We start from the raw sequence: 16575 nt of genomic DNA, 5'->3' as shown, positions 1-16575 counted from the left end.
AAGGGGGAAATTCTGCTGTTGCTCTTTTGTAACAAATCAGTTGGAAGTTGCAAGGCAGGCAATCTTACTGAGACACTTCTGGGAAAAGGAGAAAGGATTCTCAGTGGTGGTTGGTGTGTTTTGGTTTATTGCTTTGGTTGGTGCATTGCTTTATCCTTCCCTTTCTATTACTCTCCTAACTGCCTGCTTCTAATGGTTTCTGAATCGTTATTTGGCTGCTTTGCTTTTGTTGTGCTTTCTTCTAGTTTAGAGCTAAGTAGAAGGTGGCTTAAATTATTGGAGAAATGCTTAGAGGGGCAATGGAGATTTTCCAGAAAGCAAAAATACCTTGAAGTGAGGCCTGCTTGTTACAGGATGTTAGGACTGAGTGTTAGTTACCAAGGAAACTCTTCTTCACCTTTTTCAGCTGCCAGAACAAATGTTCAAAATGTTTGCCTAAAATAACAAAGCAGGGTGATGATATTCTCTGAAGACTCTGCTAACTCCTCCTTGCAGGGTGCTGCATTACCTGTTTTGCAGGCTGGATTCAGTGAGAGCAGTGTCCCACTGCTAATCTCTCCAGACTTGTGCTCTAGAGAATTGCTCGTACAGACTTCGGAGAGGCTGCACACTGCATTTCTGGCTCTTGTGCTGTCTTGCACAGCAGTGGCTCCAGGTAGCACATGATAGAAAAGAGAGCTGTGAAAAGGGAAAAATGCTTGAACTGCTTCATCTGGTTTCTGACCCAGTTATGTGTAGTGCAGGGGTAATTTCTTTTTAACAATGCATTGAGTGCCTTCTGTACTTACTGTGGGGTGCAGCCAGTAAACCGCAGCTACCTGGAGCAAGGGAGTCTCATTTGTGATGGTCTTTCTAAGAACAAAAGAATTTGTCTGGTAAATTTTTGCAGGACATCTGGAAAGCCTGAACAGAGGATCAGATTATTTGTTCTGATTGCAGCTCAGTATTCCCAGATGAGCACTGAAAAATAAGAAAGATAGATAAATTTGATGAAGAGATGTCCCTGTGAGTTAGTTGTAGTTCCATTCCAGTGTAGGCAGGAAGAGGGTTTGTGGGAACAGGACTGAACCGCTCCAATGGCACTTTCTTGCCTGGACCTCTGAGTAAGGAACCAGTGCTGGCTTTCATTCAGCTTCCTCTGCAAGTAGAAGTGCACCCAGCAAAAGGTTCAGCTACAACACAGTGGAGCTGCATTTCCCTGGAACTGCTTTAGAAAGAAAATGGTTATTCTTTGAAGAGATTGTGACACAGATCTTCACATCCATTAGTCCTGCAACTTGAAAAATTATCTTTGCCTGTTACATCCCAGTTCAGACATACATAGTAGAAAAAGGTCATTTGAAAGGCTTTCAAAACTGAGCAGAGATTGAGATTTTTATGTTCTGCTATTTGGGTTTTCTTCTTTTCTCCAAGAGGAGAAGTAGAATGAAACAGTAGGTACTCTCTGGTTATGTATAGTAGTTGTTGGTATTGAACATACAAAAATGTTTATTCAGTGAGATCTGGACAGGCTGGAGAGTTAGGCAGGGAGAATTTGGATGAAATCAAATAAGACAAAGTGTGGAGTCTTGCATCTGGGAAAGAACAACTCCATGGATCAGTAGAGATTGGAGTCTGATCTGTTGGAGAGCAGCACAGGGGAAAGGGACATGGGGATCCTGGTGGACAACAGTGTGCCCATGAGCCAGCAATGTGCCCTTGTGGCTAAGAAGGCAAATGGCATCCTGGGGTAGATTAGAAAGGCTGTGGTCAGTAGGTTGAGAGAGGTTCAGCTCTGCTGAGGCCACATCTGGAATATTATGTCCAGTACTGGGCACCTCAGTTCAAAAAAGACTTCAGGGAACTAACTGAAAGAATCTGGCACAGAGCCACAAAGCTGCTGAAGGCAGTGGAACATCTCCCTTAGAGGACAGGCTGAGGGAGCTGGGGCTCTTGAGCTTGGAGCAGAGGAGCCTGAGGGGTGCTCTCATTCCTGGTGATAAAGATGTTCAGGGCGGTGTGGGGAGGATGGAGCCAGGCTCTGCTCAAGGATGTCCAAGGACAGGACAAGGGGCACTGGGGGCAAGCTGGAGCAGAGGAGGTGCCACAGGAACAGAAGGGAAAATTTTTTTCCCTGTGAGGATGCCAGAGCCCTGGAGCAGGCTGCCCAAAGAGGTTGTGGAGTCTCCTTCTCTGGAGACATTGCAAACCTTCCTGGATGTGTTCCTGTATGACCTGGCCCTAGGGGACCCTGCTCAGGCAGGAGGGGATGGACTGGATGCTCTCTGGAGGTGCCTTCCAACCCCTACCATTCTGTGATTCTGTGTGCAGTACCCACCATTATTGCTGTCTGTAACCCTGTCACCCTCTTTTTGTTTTCCCACCCAATCAAGCTCCCACAACCTTTCTGTTGTTCAGTCAGAAGAATGCAATTAACCGCATGGTGATAGACGAGCAGCAGAGTCCAGACATCATACTCCCCATCCACAGCCTGAGGAATGTTCGAGCCATTGACTATGACCCCCTGGAGAAGCAGCTCTACTGGATTGACTCTCGGCAGAACATCATTCGGAAGGCTCAGGAGGATGGCAGCCAGGTATGCTGAGGGTGGTGAAGAGTGACTGAAGAAGGTGGGAAAAAAAGGAGGCTGAGGGGAGACCTTATTGCTCTCTACAACTACCTGAAAGGATGTTATGGAGAGGCTGGTGCTGGTCTCTTCTCACAGGTAATTAGTGATAGAACAAGAGGGAAGGGCCTCAAGCTGTGACTGGGTAGGTTTAGAAAGGACATTAGGAAAATTTTTTTCCCAGCAAGAGTGGTCAGGCATTGGAATGTGTTGCTCAGGGAGGTGGTTGAGTCACAAGGCCTGGATGTGTTTAAAGGTGGTTTGGATGTGGTGCTTTGGGATATGGTTTAGGAGTGGGTGAACCTTGTAGCATAGAGTTCTGGGTTGGACTCGGTGATCCAGAGGGTCTTTTCCAACCTGAATGTTTCTGTGATTCCTGAGAGGTGGGGCAGGCATCCCCTACACCCAACCAGGAATCCTTTAGATACATGGACTTTCTGCAGATTACTGGCTGTCACTTGGCAAAACAAGTGGCATCTGGAGTTTCTGGAGTCCTCAGCTTCTAATGTGAGAGGTGCAGCAAGAAATAAGACATGGAAAAACAAAGGCTAGGTTCCAGGTGCTGTTGTTCACAGTGCATTATTTGGTTAATGCTATCTTCTGGCTGGGGACCATTGGAAAGGTACCTCAGTTCATGAGAAGTGAAGCATGGAAGGGAAGGTTCTTTGGAGGAATGGAGTGTGCACAAGAGAAGGCAGAGTTGTTGAGTGAGCAGGGTGTGAGACATTGACTCTGTAATGAAAGGAGCTGGCCTTTGTGAGTATCTGGCTGTGTCCTGATGGGGACAGGAACAAAGTTGTCAACTACCAATGCACTGAGTGAGGAGTTTGAAACTAGTGACCTGTAAGAGATGTAGCAAGGTGGGCAAAACATATCCGATTGAGGAGTACAGAAGGAGGAGGCAAAATATTATACAAGTTGAGTGACATGAATTGTGAGGAATGCCTGCTTAATCATTTTCACATGTTCAGATAAATCCTGCCTGAGCTTCTGAACGGGGGAGGAGCAGGAGACTACGATGAACCACACAGAGCTGCTGTATTCAGTTTCATTTGTAAGAGAGTGTGGTTTCTGGTGGTGGGTGTGGTGGTAGCTGAATCCTGCTGGATGCCCTTCAATCTTAACTCTTAATTTAGTAATGGTTTGAATTTTGGAACATCTAAATAATTCAATACTCAAAGCTAGTCGAAGGCACCAGATTTTTGGCAGCTTCAGCAGAATAAACAAAAGTCAAACTTGCAGGCACACCCTTCCATAGAGGTGACAAGCCAAATAAAGTTAGGCACATTTTCTGGTGAAGTCTAATTTGGGATGTGAGAGTTGGAGGCTGCTTACCCCAAAAGCATATAAAGTTTCTCAAAAAGCTGATGTAAGGCTATGTGGTTCAGCAGTTATTGGTCACTTTAGGTTTCTTGGAAGATGTCAGTTAGGTTCACTTTCCACTCCAGGGAGACTATGGAAAAAAAAAAAGGCAGGCATGTGAACTCCAGAGGTCAGGACCAGCAGAAGGCAAGAACTTTAAAGCAGAAAGGTCTTAGCTGGGAATGTTCTCGAGTCACTTTTTCTATGGTAGCTGATGTCCATCCTGTCTGTTGGCAGAGTTGCCTTTCCATTTCTTATTCATACCTATGTTATGTGCCCCAAGTGTGATGGCAGTGATGGTGGAGAAGAATGAGGCAAGAATTTCAAGTGATGTGTGGCCTCACTTTGTGTTGACTTTGTTCAGCTGCAGCTTTGCAATCAGTAGTAAGGAGTTTCTGTTGCAGAGTGCTACACGTGCTGGGTTTTGGTCTATCCAAACTATAGGCTGTCAATAAAACAAAGGAAACAAGAAGCTGACCCTGAATCTTGAGCACAGAGACAGATTCAGCTTACTACTCAGACTTTTAAGTCTTAATAGCTGCAACCAGCTGACAAGATTGCCATTACAACAAACCCACAGCACTAAGTGTCTATATCTGATCAAAGGTGCTGGTGGAGAAACTGGACCTGGGTGTCTCCTTAGTTAATGATCGTATTTTGGCAACTTCCTTTTGCTGAGCAGTAGCTCAATGTGATGTGTCCATAGCAGATGAATCTGCTCAAGTTAGGGCAGATTAAATGCTCTTCTGTGGCTTGTTATTCTTTCCTGTGTAGAGCCTGACAGTGGTAACAAGTCCAGTGCCCAACCAGAACCTCGATATGCAGCCATATGACCTGAGCATTGACATCTACAGCCGCTACATCTACTGGACCTGTGAAGCTACCAATGTGATCAATGTCACCCGCCTGGATGGCAGACCCATGGGAGTGGTGCTCAAAGGAGATCAGGATAGGCCCAGGGCCATTGTGGTGAATCCAGAGAAAGGGTATGTATCTGAAAGAGCTGTCCGGGGAAATCAGGCTGAGGGTCTTCAGTCAGACTGTTTGCTCGCTGCAGGTTGGTTGCTGTTTGTCAGAATAAAAACACCTTTGAACCTGAAGGGGAGGTACAAGAAAGCCAAGAAGGGACTTTGTGCAAGGGCTTGGAGTGATAGGATGAGAGGGAATAGATTGAAGCTTGAGGAGGGAAGATTTAGACTGGAGATTAAGAAGCAATTCTTTCCAGTGAGGGTGGTGAGACAATGGAACAGGTTTCCCAGGGAGGTTGTGAATGCCCCTCCCTGGAAGGGTTTAGGGCCAGGCTGGATGAGGCCTTGAGCCACCTGGGCTGGTGGGAGTTGTCCCTGCCCATGGCATGGGGGTTGGAACTAGATGATCTTTGAGGTGTTTTCCGTGCTAAATCTCTGTATTTCTCGATATCTCAGTCATACGACAGAACCATAGAAAGCTCAAACAAAGTCTTGTTCTTCTGCTCACTCCTGTTCCAGGTACATGTATTTCACCAACCTGCAGGAAAGGTCTCCTAAGATCGAGAGGGCAGCCCTGGATGGAACTGAACGAGAGGTGCTTTTTTTCAGTGGCTTGAGCAAGCCCATAGCCTTAGCTCTCGACAGCCAGCTGGGCAAGTTGTTCTGGGCTGACTCAGACCTGCGCAGAATCGAGAGCAGCGACCTGTCAGGTAGAGTATCACTTGAAGGCAGTGATTCACTTGGGTGCTGTGGGTGTGGGGGAATGAAGAGAGAGCTGTCGTTTTTTCCTTCCTACTATAAACAGTCTGTACTGTGATTCTAATCTCTCCCTAAATTCCCAGCCAGGGAATGTGCATGATTCATGCACTGTGCCTTTACAGTCTCATGCTTCTATCTGTGATTTGCATTATTAATTGCTACACATGCTGTTTAGTTCCATTTCTCATTGCAAGACCTTTGTGTGGTTTTCCAAAGGCAGTTCACAAATAAACTGCAGCAGTTTTGGAAAGGGGAAGGAGAGGGTTGTTTCTGAAGGCATTGATTTTGGTGCAGTAAGGTGTCGAGAAGAGGAAAGTTTGCTGTTAGTAGGAAAATCTTTCCTGTATCTATCATGTGGAGTGGAATTATCTGAGACGGATAGGGCAGATCTGACATCTCTCTGCTCTCAAAAGGCAATAAAACTCCCTCTTCCAGCTATGGAATTCTCTTTGCCTGCTCCCTAAGGTTTGGTATGCTGCTTGTTTGACCTTCTATGAGTTGATTCAACTCACATAAGCAAAACAGTAACATAACTATACACCAAATAAAGAAAACCAGAGAACCATGTTCTGTTGGTTTGGGAAGCTGAACTGATTCAGGAAAGAGTCCAGCAAGCAATCAGAACTCGAGCAAGAGAAAAGGGAAAGCTATGCAGTCAGATTGGGTGAGAGAGGCTGAGATGTCTCTTATTTACTAGCCAGATCCAGCAAGCTATTGGATCAGGTCAGCTGTCTCATGTGGCTTCAGCAGTAATTTGTTGTCATATGAATTCCAGTACCTGAAGGGGGCTACAAGAAGGCTGCAGAGGGACTGTTTGCAAAGGCCTGCAGGGACAGGCTGAGGGGCAATGGTTTGAAATGAGAGAAGAGCAGATTTAGATTGGATGTTAGGAGCAAGTTTGGCACCGTGAGGGTGCTGGAACACTGCAATAGGTCACCCAGGGAGGTAGTTGAGGCCCCATGCCTGGAGATACTCAAAGTGAGGCTGGACAAGGCTCTAAGCAACCTGATCTAGTGGAGGATGTCCCTGCTGACTGCAGGGGGATTTGACTAGGTAAGCTTTGGTAGTCCCTTTCAACCCAAACCATTCTATGATTCTAGGAATTGGACTGGATGTTGCTGCTGGGAGTGACATGGATTTAGGAAGGGCAGGGCCTGCCTCACCAACTTGATCTTCTATGATTGGGTGACCTGCCTGGTGGATGTGGGAAAGGCTATTGATGTAGTCTACCTGGATTTCAGTAAGGCCTTTGACACCATCCCCCACAGCAAACTCCTGGCCAAGCTGGCAGCTCTTGGCTTGAACAGCAACACTCTGTGCTGGATTAGGACCTGGCTGGATGGCCGAGCCCAGAGAGTGGTGGTGAATGGTGCCACAGCCAGCTGGTGGCCAGTCACTAGTGGTGTCCCCCACGGATCAGTGGTGGGCTTCATCCTGTTCAATATCTTTATTGATGATCTGGATGAGGGCATTGAGACAGTCATCAGTAAATTTGCAGATGACACCAAGTTGGGAGCGAATGTTGATCTGTTAGAGGGTAGAAGGGCTCTGCAGAGGGACCTTGACCTCCTGGACAGATGGGCAGAGTCCAACAAGATGGCATTTAACAAATCCAAGTGCCAGGTGCTGCACTTTGGCCACAACAACCCCATGCAGAGCTAGAGGCTGGGATCAGAGTGGCTGGAGAGCTGCCAAACAGAGAGGGACCTGGGGGTGCTGATTGACAGCTGCCTGAACATGAGCCAGCAGTGTGCCCAGGTGGCCAAGAAGGCCAATGGCATCCTGGCCTGCATTAGGAATAGTGTGGCCAGCAGGAGCAGGAAAGTCATTGTGCCCCTGTACTCTGCACTGGTTAGGCCACACCTTTAGTACTGTGTCCAGTTCTGGGCTCCTCAGTGTAAGAAGGACATTGAGACACTTGAATGTGTCCAGAGAAGGACAAGGAGGATGGGGAGAGGCCTTGAGCACAGCTCTGTGAGGAGAGGCTGAGGGAGCTGGGATTGTTTAGCCTGGAGAAGAGGAGGCTCAGGGGAGACCTTATTGCTCTCCACAGCTACCTGAAGAAGGGAGGTTGTAGACAGGAGGGAGTTGGTCTCTTCTCCCAGGCACCCAGCAGCGGAACAAGAGGACACAGTCTCAAGCTGTGCCAGGGGAGGTTTAGGCTGGAGGTGAGGAGAAAGTTCTTCACAGAGAGAGTTGTTAGCCATTGGAATGTGCTGCCCAGGGAGGCGGTGGAGTCAGCATCCCTGGAGGTGTTCAAGAGGGGATTGGACGTGGCACTTGGTGCCATGGTCTAGTCATGAGGTCTGTGGTGACAGGTTGGACCTGATGATCTTTGAGGTATTTTCCAACCTTATTGGTTCTATGATTCTATAGGATGTTCTGAGCATGTGCATACCCATTTCTGGTAGGTTATGAGATACAGCCCTCCTCACACTGCTGCTACACTTCAATGGCAGAGTATCTCTTAAGTCTACAGTAAATCCATCCCCAATTTGAGTAGTGCATGTCCCTGTACTTCAGCATAAGTGGCCCTGTAAGGAAGTAAGGACACCCTTTGCAATCTGTGAGCAGGTTTGAAAACAAGGAGTACGGTGGTTTGTGGTAATGTCTTGCACTGATGACATGCTCCCATCATTCAAAATAGCAGCATGGAATCCTATTGACACCACTGGGATTGTCAGCCTTTTATTATGTTACTAGAATATGCCTTTGTTTTGCAACTCATTTCTAGATAGTTGGACTTTAGGCCCAGCTAGATAGCATTTTTTTCCCAGTGATTCATGCAGTGTGTCACAGGACTGTCAGGGTCACTAACAAACTTGTGATATTCTGGTTGTTTACTGTTTTAAAATGCAGGCCAGAACCAGAATTAGGGAGTTATTCTAAAAATAAATTTACAAAATGGTAAGGTGTATCCCAGTTTGTTCTAGGCTGTCCCAGTTCCTGGGCCTGCATGAGCAAAGCAATCACGGAATCACAGAATAGTAGGGATGGAAAGGGACCTCCAGAGATCATCCAGTCCAACCCACTGGCCAGAGCAGGATCACCCAGGACAGGTGTCACAGCAATACATGCAGGTGGGTTTGGAAAGTCTCCAGAGCAGGAGACTCCACAACCTCTCTGGGCAGCCTGCTCCAGGGCTCTGGCACCCTCACAGGGAAAAATTTTTTTCCTTCTATTCCTGTGGAACCCTCTCTGCTCCAGCTTGCCCCCATTGCCCTTGTCCTATCACTGGGCACCACTAGGAGCCTGGCACCTTCATCTTGGCACCCATCTCTCAGATATTTGTAGACCTTGCTCATATCCCCTTTTATCCTTCTCCTCTCCAGACTAAAGAGCTCCAGGTCTCGCAGTCTTTCTTCACAGTAGCCTCAATTGGACCCTCTGCAGCAGATTTTGGGTGGCAAAACTTCACATGTGCTTTGTTTCTCTGTGTGTTACTTGCCAGAAATTAGGACAGCAGAGATGGAGAGAAGCCTCAATTCTCATTCAGTCTGAGTTTCATGATTCTGCTTGGCTTTTTTTTTTTTTTTTAATATCTTCATGAAAATGCTGCTGTTGGATCCTCAATGTGGTGTAGGAAAAGCTCACCATAGTTTCCTAGAGCATGAGAGAATATTGCTCCCAACCTCTCTTGCTTTTTGGCATCTGCACCACAGATAGACTGCTCTAATCGCCACAATAAATTGCTAACTGCTGAGCTGCATTCCTGTGCTCAGGAATGCTCATTAATAGGCTTTTTTTTTTTTACCAGCAGTCCTTTTTCTGCATGTTAGTTTCTTAAAAACATGCACAGCATCTTCCCCTGTCCACCTTGTAGTTGCCAGTACCCATGAAGAGAAGGAAAGCTAGAATGCCTTTTATGCGATGCAGTCCTTGTCTTTCTCCCAGTCCTTCAGGCATGCATTAGGACTTAGTTCTGCTGCCCAAATGCAAGATCCTATTGAAGCTAACCAGATTATTCACATGATTAAGGGGTTGTTTATGAAAAGATGACTGGAATTAGCTCCCTGCCATGGAAACTATTTGGAAATGAATTCTTCCCTTCCAGAATAGTTAGTGTGATTTGGAAGCCTCTAATGATTCTGGAATTAAGTAATTTTTATTTGGAAGTAGAATGAGCTATGGGTGTGCCCTAGATTTTTTTATTACTTGGCTGGGTTTAAGTCTTTTTGTCAAAGGTATTGCTGGAAAGAGAATGGCAATGCCAGGAGACAAAGCTTCTCTTAATCACACCTTCCTTTCAGCTGGCATTCCCAAAAAGCGGACTAGCACCCTGATGAGCCCACTTGGAATTTTATTGTTGCTTTATGGAAGGAGGGATTTCAGTGTCGTGGTTTAGTCAGAAGGAGTCAACTACACTTGGTCACAAAGATGAAACAGAAAGATGAAGACATGAAGGGAGTGAAATTTTTGGAGTGAAATGGCATGCTGATTAAGATGGGCACGGCAGGGCAGGGTAGGGCAGGCTCCATCTGGGTCTTACTTTTAACTAGATTCCTTCCTGTCATCTTTGCATTTCCCCCTATTCCCAGCTTAGCTTTTCTTCTCCTTGCAGGTTGCTGTTTCTTACCTTATGCAATGATTCATGTCGGTGGGAGTTAAGAGATGGTTGCAGTTACTGTTTAGTTTGACTTGCATCACTCAGTCTGCTAATTTCTACATCAGTCTGGGTATAGTCTCCTACAGAATCCAGCCACATCTTTTTTTAATCAGATCATGGCTGGTGGTGTTGCAAAGTGATGGGAAGAGCTCAGTCCAGCTGAGGATTAATATTTGAATGTCTGGGTTCTGCTTTAACTGTTACCACTTGATAAGTGTTTGGAAAGTTGCTTAAATTCTGAGCTCTGTATGCATTCAGTGAAAAGGGGATACAGACACTTTCCATAGCTGAATTTTCTTGTAGGTCATTATCACTGTTGATTAACCTACTGTTAATTAAATTCTCAATAAGTCAGAAACCATTTCTTGCTCCTAAAGGAAGTAGAGGGGTAGAATCGAATCGAAGGATAAAATCATCATAGCTTTGTCTTTTGTCCCATGACATTACCTTGTGTAGGTGTGGTAGAGCCATGGGAGGTTTTTTGCTGTGGTATTCATCTCTACAGTGTAGCTTTACAGGACTCAATATAAAAACTTACTGGAACTTGTATTGTGAATGAACATAGGCAAAGCTATTTACTGTAGGCAACGTGAAAAGTAAACAGTGGGCCCAGACACCTGAATTACCAAGACCGATAGGTCAATTTTCAGTGTGGCACAAGTTCAGACTCTGTGATACTGTTCCAGCATTTCATAACTGAAGCAGATTCCTTGTGTTTGTGAGTAATTCTATGCTCAGGATCTGATAAACCTCACTGAATATTGCAGTGTTAATCACCATGCTATATCATGCAAAATAAGCAAAGATGGGATTAAACCTCAGTCCTGAATTCTCAGGTTTTGAATAGCTTCTTTTCCTACTGTTAATGTGTAGGAGCTAGGAGGTCTTCCTATTGTGTAGGAGCTAGGAATTCCTTGCTGTTTTCAGTGATACTTATAAAACAGTTGTGGATTGTCCTCCGTTCATATGGAGTGTTAACCATGAAATGTGACAATTGCTCTTGACTGTGTTTAATAGCAGGTAATCAGCATAAAAGTCAACAAGTGCTCTTCAGAGGTGTAAGACCTTTTATCTGCTGCTGATCATTGCTAAAGGAACTGAGGAGAGCAAGTCTTTGCTACAAAGAAAGGAGCCTTCCCAATTTAGCATGAAAACCTTAGTGGGGATAGATGGTTGAAATGAAAGAATGTGAGGAAGTCAGAAGTCAAGTGTTTACCTTAATCTCCTAATTCATGTGAGATGTCCTAACTACCTCGTCTTCACTTGGATTTTATCTTGATTTTGTTAACTCAAGCTAATAATCCATCTCCTTATTCCCTGTTGTATGCCAAGACAAAGCAGTTAATCTCTCCAAAAAGAAGAATGAAAAGCAGGACCAATTCCCATCATAATGATAAAAGACTGGATAGCCTGCTGAAGGCTGAGCTCCCAGCTCCAGGTGCTTCTTAAATACAGGAAATATATTTGAAGCACAAGAAGTGGCTTCTTGATGAAAGCAGCGAACAAAATCCATCACCTGTCTGCAGAATGCATCGGAGGGCCCAGGGTTCTCATGGTTTTGTAGGAGCCTTCCCAGGCAGTGTCAAGTAGCAAATAGCTGTGGGAGCAGTGTGGAAAATGCTTGTGATGGTTTTTCAGTTGGTTTCAGTGGAGCTGAAGCAGCCTTTGTCCTCCCGCAGGTGCTAACCGGATCGTGCTGGAGGACTCCAATATCCTGCAGCCTGTGGGCTTGACTGTGTTTGAGAACTGGCTGTACTGGATCGACAGGCAGCAGCAGATGATCGAGAAGATCGACATGACCGGGCGGGAAGGGCGCACAAAGGTCCAGGCTCGCATTGCACAGCTCAGTGACATCCACGCTGTGAAGGAGCTCAACCTTCAGGAGTATAGTAAGTGTCATCATTCCTGCTTGCAAGTGCAAACAGCACCCTGTGGGGCTTCAGTTAAGGAGGGGCTGCAGGGAGACTTGATTGGCCGTGGCACTGATCCACATCAGTGCAGATCAGAGGGGCCACAACTTGGTATGGTTTTGTGTCTGGACATTGCCAGGGTGCAGTTAGGTTTGTTACCTTCAGGCAGTTGGCAATAGGCTGGAAATCCAAACCCAGCATCACATTTTGTGGCTGATGACAACTTTATTGGTAGTCTCATACAAGGCACCTGGCATTTGACTGTCTGTAGGCAGAGTAGATATCACAAAATCACGGAATTTTAGGGATTAGAGAGGACCTCCAGAGATCAGCCAGTCCAAGTCTCCTGCCAGAGCAGGATCTCCTAGGGCAGTCTGCACAGGAATGCATCCAGGTGGGTCTCCAGGGAAGGAGACTCTGCAACCTCTCTGTGCAGCCTACTCCAGGGCTCTTGGCACCCTCACCATTAACAAGTGTCTCCTCGTGTTGAGATGGAACTTCCTGTGATCCAGCTTGTATTTGCTGTTCCTTGTCCTATCATTGAGCACCACCACAAAGGCACCTTCATCTTGACACCCACCCCTCAGAGATTTCTAGACCTTGAGCAGATCCCCTTGCAGTGTTCTCCTCTCCAGATTGAACAGCCTCAAGGCTTTCAGTCTTTCTTCACAGCAGAGATGTTCAGGTCCCCCAGTCATCCTCATAGCTGCTTGACATACTGAGACAAGCACAACTCTTGGGGCCTTTTGCTAGCAGTAAATGTTTCAGTGAACAGCCTGCCTTGACCAGTTCTTGTTGGTGGCCAAAAGCAGAAGTAAAAGCCAGAAGAGCAACATTGCATTGCACCAAGGCAAGGTGTCTTCAGTGAGAATTTGGTTTGAATGTGGCTGCACTTCTGAAAGCTTTCTGCTTACTAGGATGTAGCCTTCCACTCATGCACTAGGAAGGATGGGAACTGGCTGGTTAAAGCAGTGGAGCTGCTGTCATCCTGGAGGAAATAGGGCTGTTTAATAGGCTGTGGTGCATGCCTTGGAGACATATGTAGAAAAATGTCTGGGGATGTTTAATTAAAGCATCAGTGCAGACTACTACTAGTTTTGTTTGCTATTAATCTCAGTAAATCTGTCAGGAGTTCTAAGAGAAGTATGTTGTCCTTATTAAACATTAAAATGAGGAGACATTTATCTAGAGCATGGTAATTTGAGTTGCAGTGTAGAAACTTTACAAATCATAGAAAACTTTACTTTTTAAATGAAGTATGGAATCCAAGACATTTCTTTGTATTATATTCTATTTGGTTGGGGCAATCCAAGCACAAATATAGACTGGAGGAATAATGGCTTGAGACCAGTCTTGAGAAGGAATTGGGGGTTGTCAGTTGGTGACAAACTCCCCATGAGCCAGCAGTGGTCACTGGCAGCCCAGAAGGCAGCTGTGTAGTGGGCTGCATCCAAAGCAAGGGAGAACAGTAGGACAGGGAGGGGATTCTGCCCCTCTGCTCTGCTGAGACCCCACCTGCAGCACTGCCTCCAGTTCTGGTGCCCCCACCATAACAGGGACATGGAACTGCTTGAATGGGTCCAGAGGAGGGCCACAGAGATACGAGTGCTGGAGAACCTGCCCTGTGGGATCAATCTGAGAGGGCTGGAATTGCTCAGCCTGGAGAAGAGAAGGCCCCAGGAAGACCTTAGAGCAGCCTTCCAGTACCTGAAGGGGGCCTACAAGAAGGCTAGATAGGGACTGTTTCCAAAATCCTGCAGTGATGAGATGAGAGGGAGTAGATTGAAGCTTGAGGAGGGCAGATTTAGACTGGAGATTAGGAGGAAATTCTTTCCAGTGAGGGTGGTGAGACACTGGCACAGGTTGCCCAGGGAGGTGGTGGAAGCCCCATCCCTGGAGGTTTTTAAGGCCAGGCTGGATGTGGCTGTGAGCAACCTGATGTAGTGTGAGGTGTCCCTGCCCATGGCAGGGGAGTTCGAATCAGATGGTCTTGAACTATTCTATTAATCTCTGTATCTGTGTGCATGATAATTATTAAACATATACAGAAAAATAGTCTGAGTTGTTTTCAGTAGCGCTCTCCAAAGAGGGGAAGAAAGAATGGAGTTCCATGTGCTGAAAAGAGCAGAACTGAAAGGTGGGAAAAGAGATGGGGATTTCTTGTCAGTACCTGTTTGTCTTATTTTTAAAATCACAGGACAACATCCTTGTTCCCAAGACAATGGTGGCTGCACACACATTTGTGTTGTGAAGGGTGATGGCACCACGCGCTGCTCTTGCCCAGTGCACCTTGTTCTGCTGCAGGATGAGCTGTCCTGTGGAGGTAAGTCCTGCCCGTGCTCTTTGCTACTGGGTACTCAGCTTCTGGTGGGCGGAGGTCTCCATCTTCAGGGGCTGCTTATGAGCAGAAAGAATGTGACTGTACCAGATGCTGTTGGACACTTCTATGTGCTCACTTCTTTGCCTCCTCCCCAGCCAAATTTGCAAGTATTGGGGAGTAAGAGAAGAAGAAAAGCTTACTAGCTGGCTGCTCAGTAAGGATTTGGTAAGGGAAGAGGAAAAGTTCACTGGCTCAGGAAGGATTTTTTTATTCACCCTTTCTACTTAAGGCCACTGAATTATTTCATCTTGATTTTTTTTTTAATCTTACTACTTCTATTGCTTTTTCTTCTACCACTCTCTATGTTCTCCTTTTTCACATAGTGATAGATTTTCACATTGTGACCTGTTGCACCATTTCTCTGCCATTTCATTATTCTCTGCTGGCCGCCCTGAGCTCACCCTGTGTGTGTCTTTCCAAACTGCAGTCCCAGAAGGGCATTGTGCCCCCTCCGTGGCAATATAGCCACTGCAGCCTGTGCCATGGTGTCTGCAAGGGTGGGGTTGGAATGGGGGAGAGGAGAGATACTTTGGTGCTTGGGTCTGTTTGTGCCACTGAATGGATTTATTATGCAATCTCCTGGCCATCAAGGCGAGGTGCGGTCTCACAATGGAACAAGAGCTAACATAATCCAGATATTTTCTCAGAAGAAGTTTAATTCCAGGCCAAAAATGGGGGGAGGAAAGGGGGATTAAAAAGGGGGGAGAAAATCCACACTTACTTACTGTGTGAGATTAACAGTTACTGTAGTAAATGTGAAATAACAGCTAACAGCTGTGTTGGGATAGCAGGACTTGACTAGATGGAGCAGATTTTTGTCATTTTGAAAGAATTTTTGACTGAAGAGAGCTGTTGAGGGCACATAACTAGACACTGAGTCACAGTGCATTCATCTGCAGCCCATTACATCCTTTGACTCTTTTCTATACAATAGCTGTGAAGCATTACAAAGAAAGTTGAGCCATTCACCCCGGGTATGGTGCTGCTGCAGGAAAGGAGGAAGAGAAGTCTGTTGTTTTTAAATGAAGACTTTTGAAGACCTACTAAGAGAAGGATGTTAGAGGCTGAAGTGGGAAGGGGAGAAAATAAAGGCTTTGAGTCTGTTTGCTTCTCTGTTCCATTTGTTCTTTATGTGTTAAGCCCCCATCGATGTCAGTCTGCATCAGTCATAGGGGGCTCAAGATCTGTGGAGGCAGCGGGGGTGGAAGCTGACTGATGACGTGGCACATTTATCAGCTGCTTGATTAAGTGAAAGCAGCTGAGCTCCTCTTGTCCTTGCCTGTCCTGATCTGCCGTTTGTTCACCTGGATTTTTAATTTCTGTTTGTTTGCTTGATTTTTAAAGAACCACCAACATGCTCCCCTCAGCAGTTCACCTGTTTCACAGGTGAGATTGACTGCATCCCGGTCGCCTGGCGCTGTGATGGGTTCACTGAGTGTGAAGACCACAGTGACGAAAAGAACTGCCCACTGTGCTCAGATAGCCAGTTCCAGTGTGAGAGTGGGCAGTGCATAGACAGTGCCCTCCGCTGCAACGGGGAAGCAAACTGCCAGGACAACTCGGATGAGAAGAACTGCGAAGGTACAGAGATTCTTGGAGAGGGTGATGCAAACCAAGCAGTGATGGGGACCGTGTGACAGATACTAAAGTTAGTGCTGTGCAGGATTTGGAAGGATCTGAGCTTCTGCTAGTTTTTAAGTGGGAAATTTCACAATTCCCCACAATTTCACAATTCCTCACTTGAGTTTATCCAGCTGTGAAATGGAAATAACACTGACCTCCTGCACAACGGCTTACGGTCTGTTTGTGAGGAGTGCTACTGAAAATGGTGTGGGTTTAAGCTCTAAAAACCTGGTAACTGGGAGTGAATCACAGAGTGGAGCAAACCTGTGTCATAGTGTTTTGTGTACCTTGAGCCAGCAGTGCCCTCATGCAGCCCAGAAGGCAGCTGTGTGCTGGGCTGCAGCCAGAGGAGTGTGGGCAGC

The 16575-nt window shown here is 46.2% G+C and overlaps 1 protein-coding gene across 2 annotated transcripts in view; it reads left to right on the top strand.

Moving 5' to 3' along the window:
- Nucleotides 1-16575, top strand: part of LRP6 (LDL receptor related protein 6) — a 132458-nt gene that overhangs the window by 101279 nt on the left and 14604 nt on the right. The window contains exons 13-18 of one of the 2 annotated variants that reach the window (XM_068162379.1): nt 2373-2575; nt 4742-4953; nt 5455-5645; nt 11980-12189; nt 14408-14533; nt 15977-16171. In XM_068162379.1, coding sequence (XP_068018480.1) covers nt 2373-2575; nt 4742-4953; nt 5455-5645; nt 11980-12189; nt 14408-14533; nt 15977-16171 — 1137 coding nt within the window. Of the gene's footprint in view, nt 1-2372; nt 2576-4741; nt 4954-5454; nt 5646-11979; nt 12190-14407; nt 14534-15934; nt 16172-16575 lie in introns of both variants that reach the window. The other variant, XM_068162378.1, reaches the window with a different exon arrangement.

Source organism: Melanerpes formicivorus, unplaced genomic scaffold, assembly GCF_026170545.1.
Source record: "Melanerpes formicivorus ecotype bairdi unplaced genomic scaffold, bMelFor1.0.p_v2 SCAF_64, whole genome shotgun sequence".
Classification (NCBI taxonomy): Eukaryota; Metazoa; Chordata; class Aves; order Piciformes; family Picidae; genus Melanerpes; species Melanerpes formicivorus.
The sequence above is the reverse complement of the archived record's forward strand: the minus strand, read 5'-3'. Positions and strand labels throughout refer to the sequence as shown.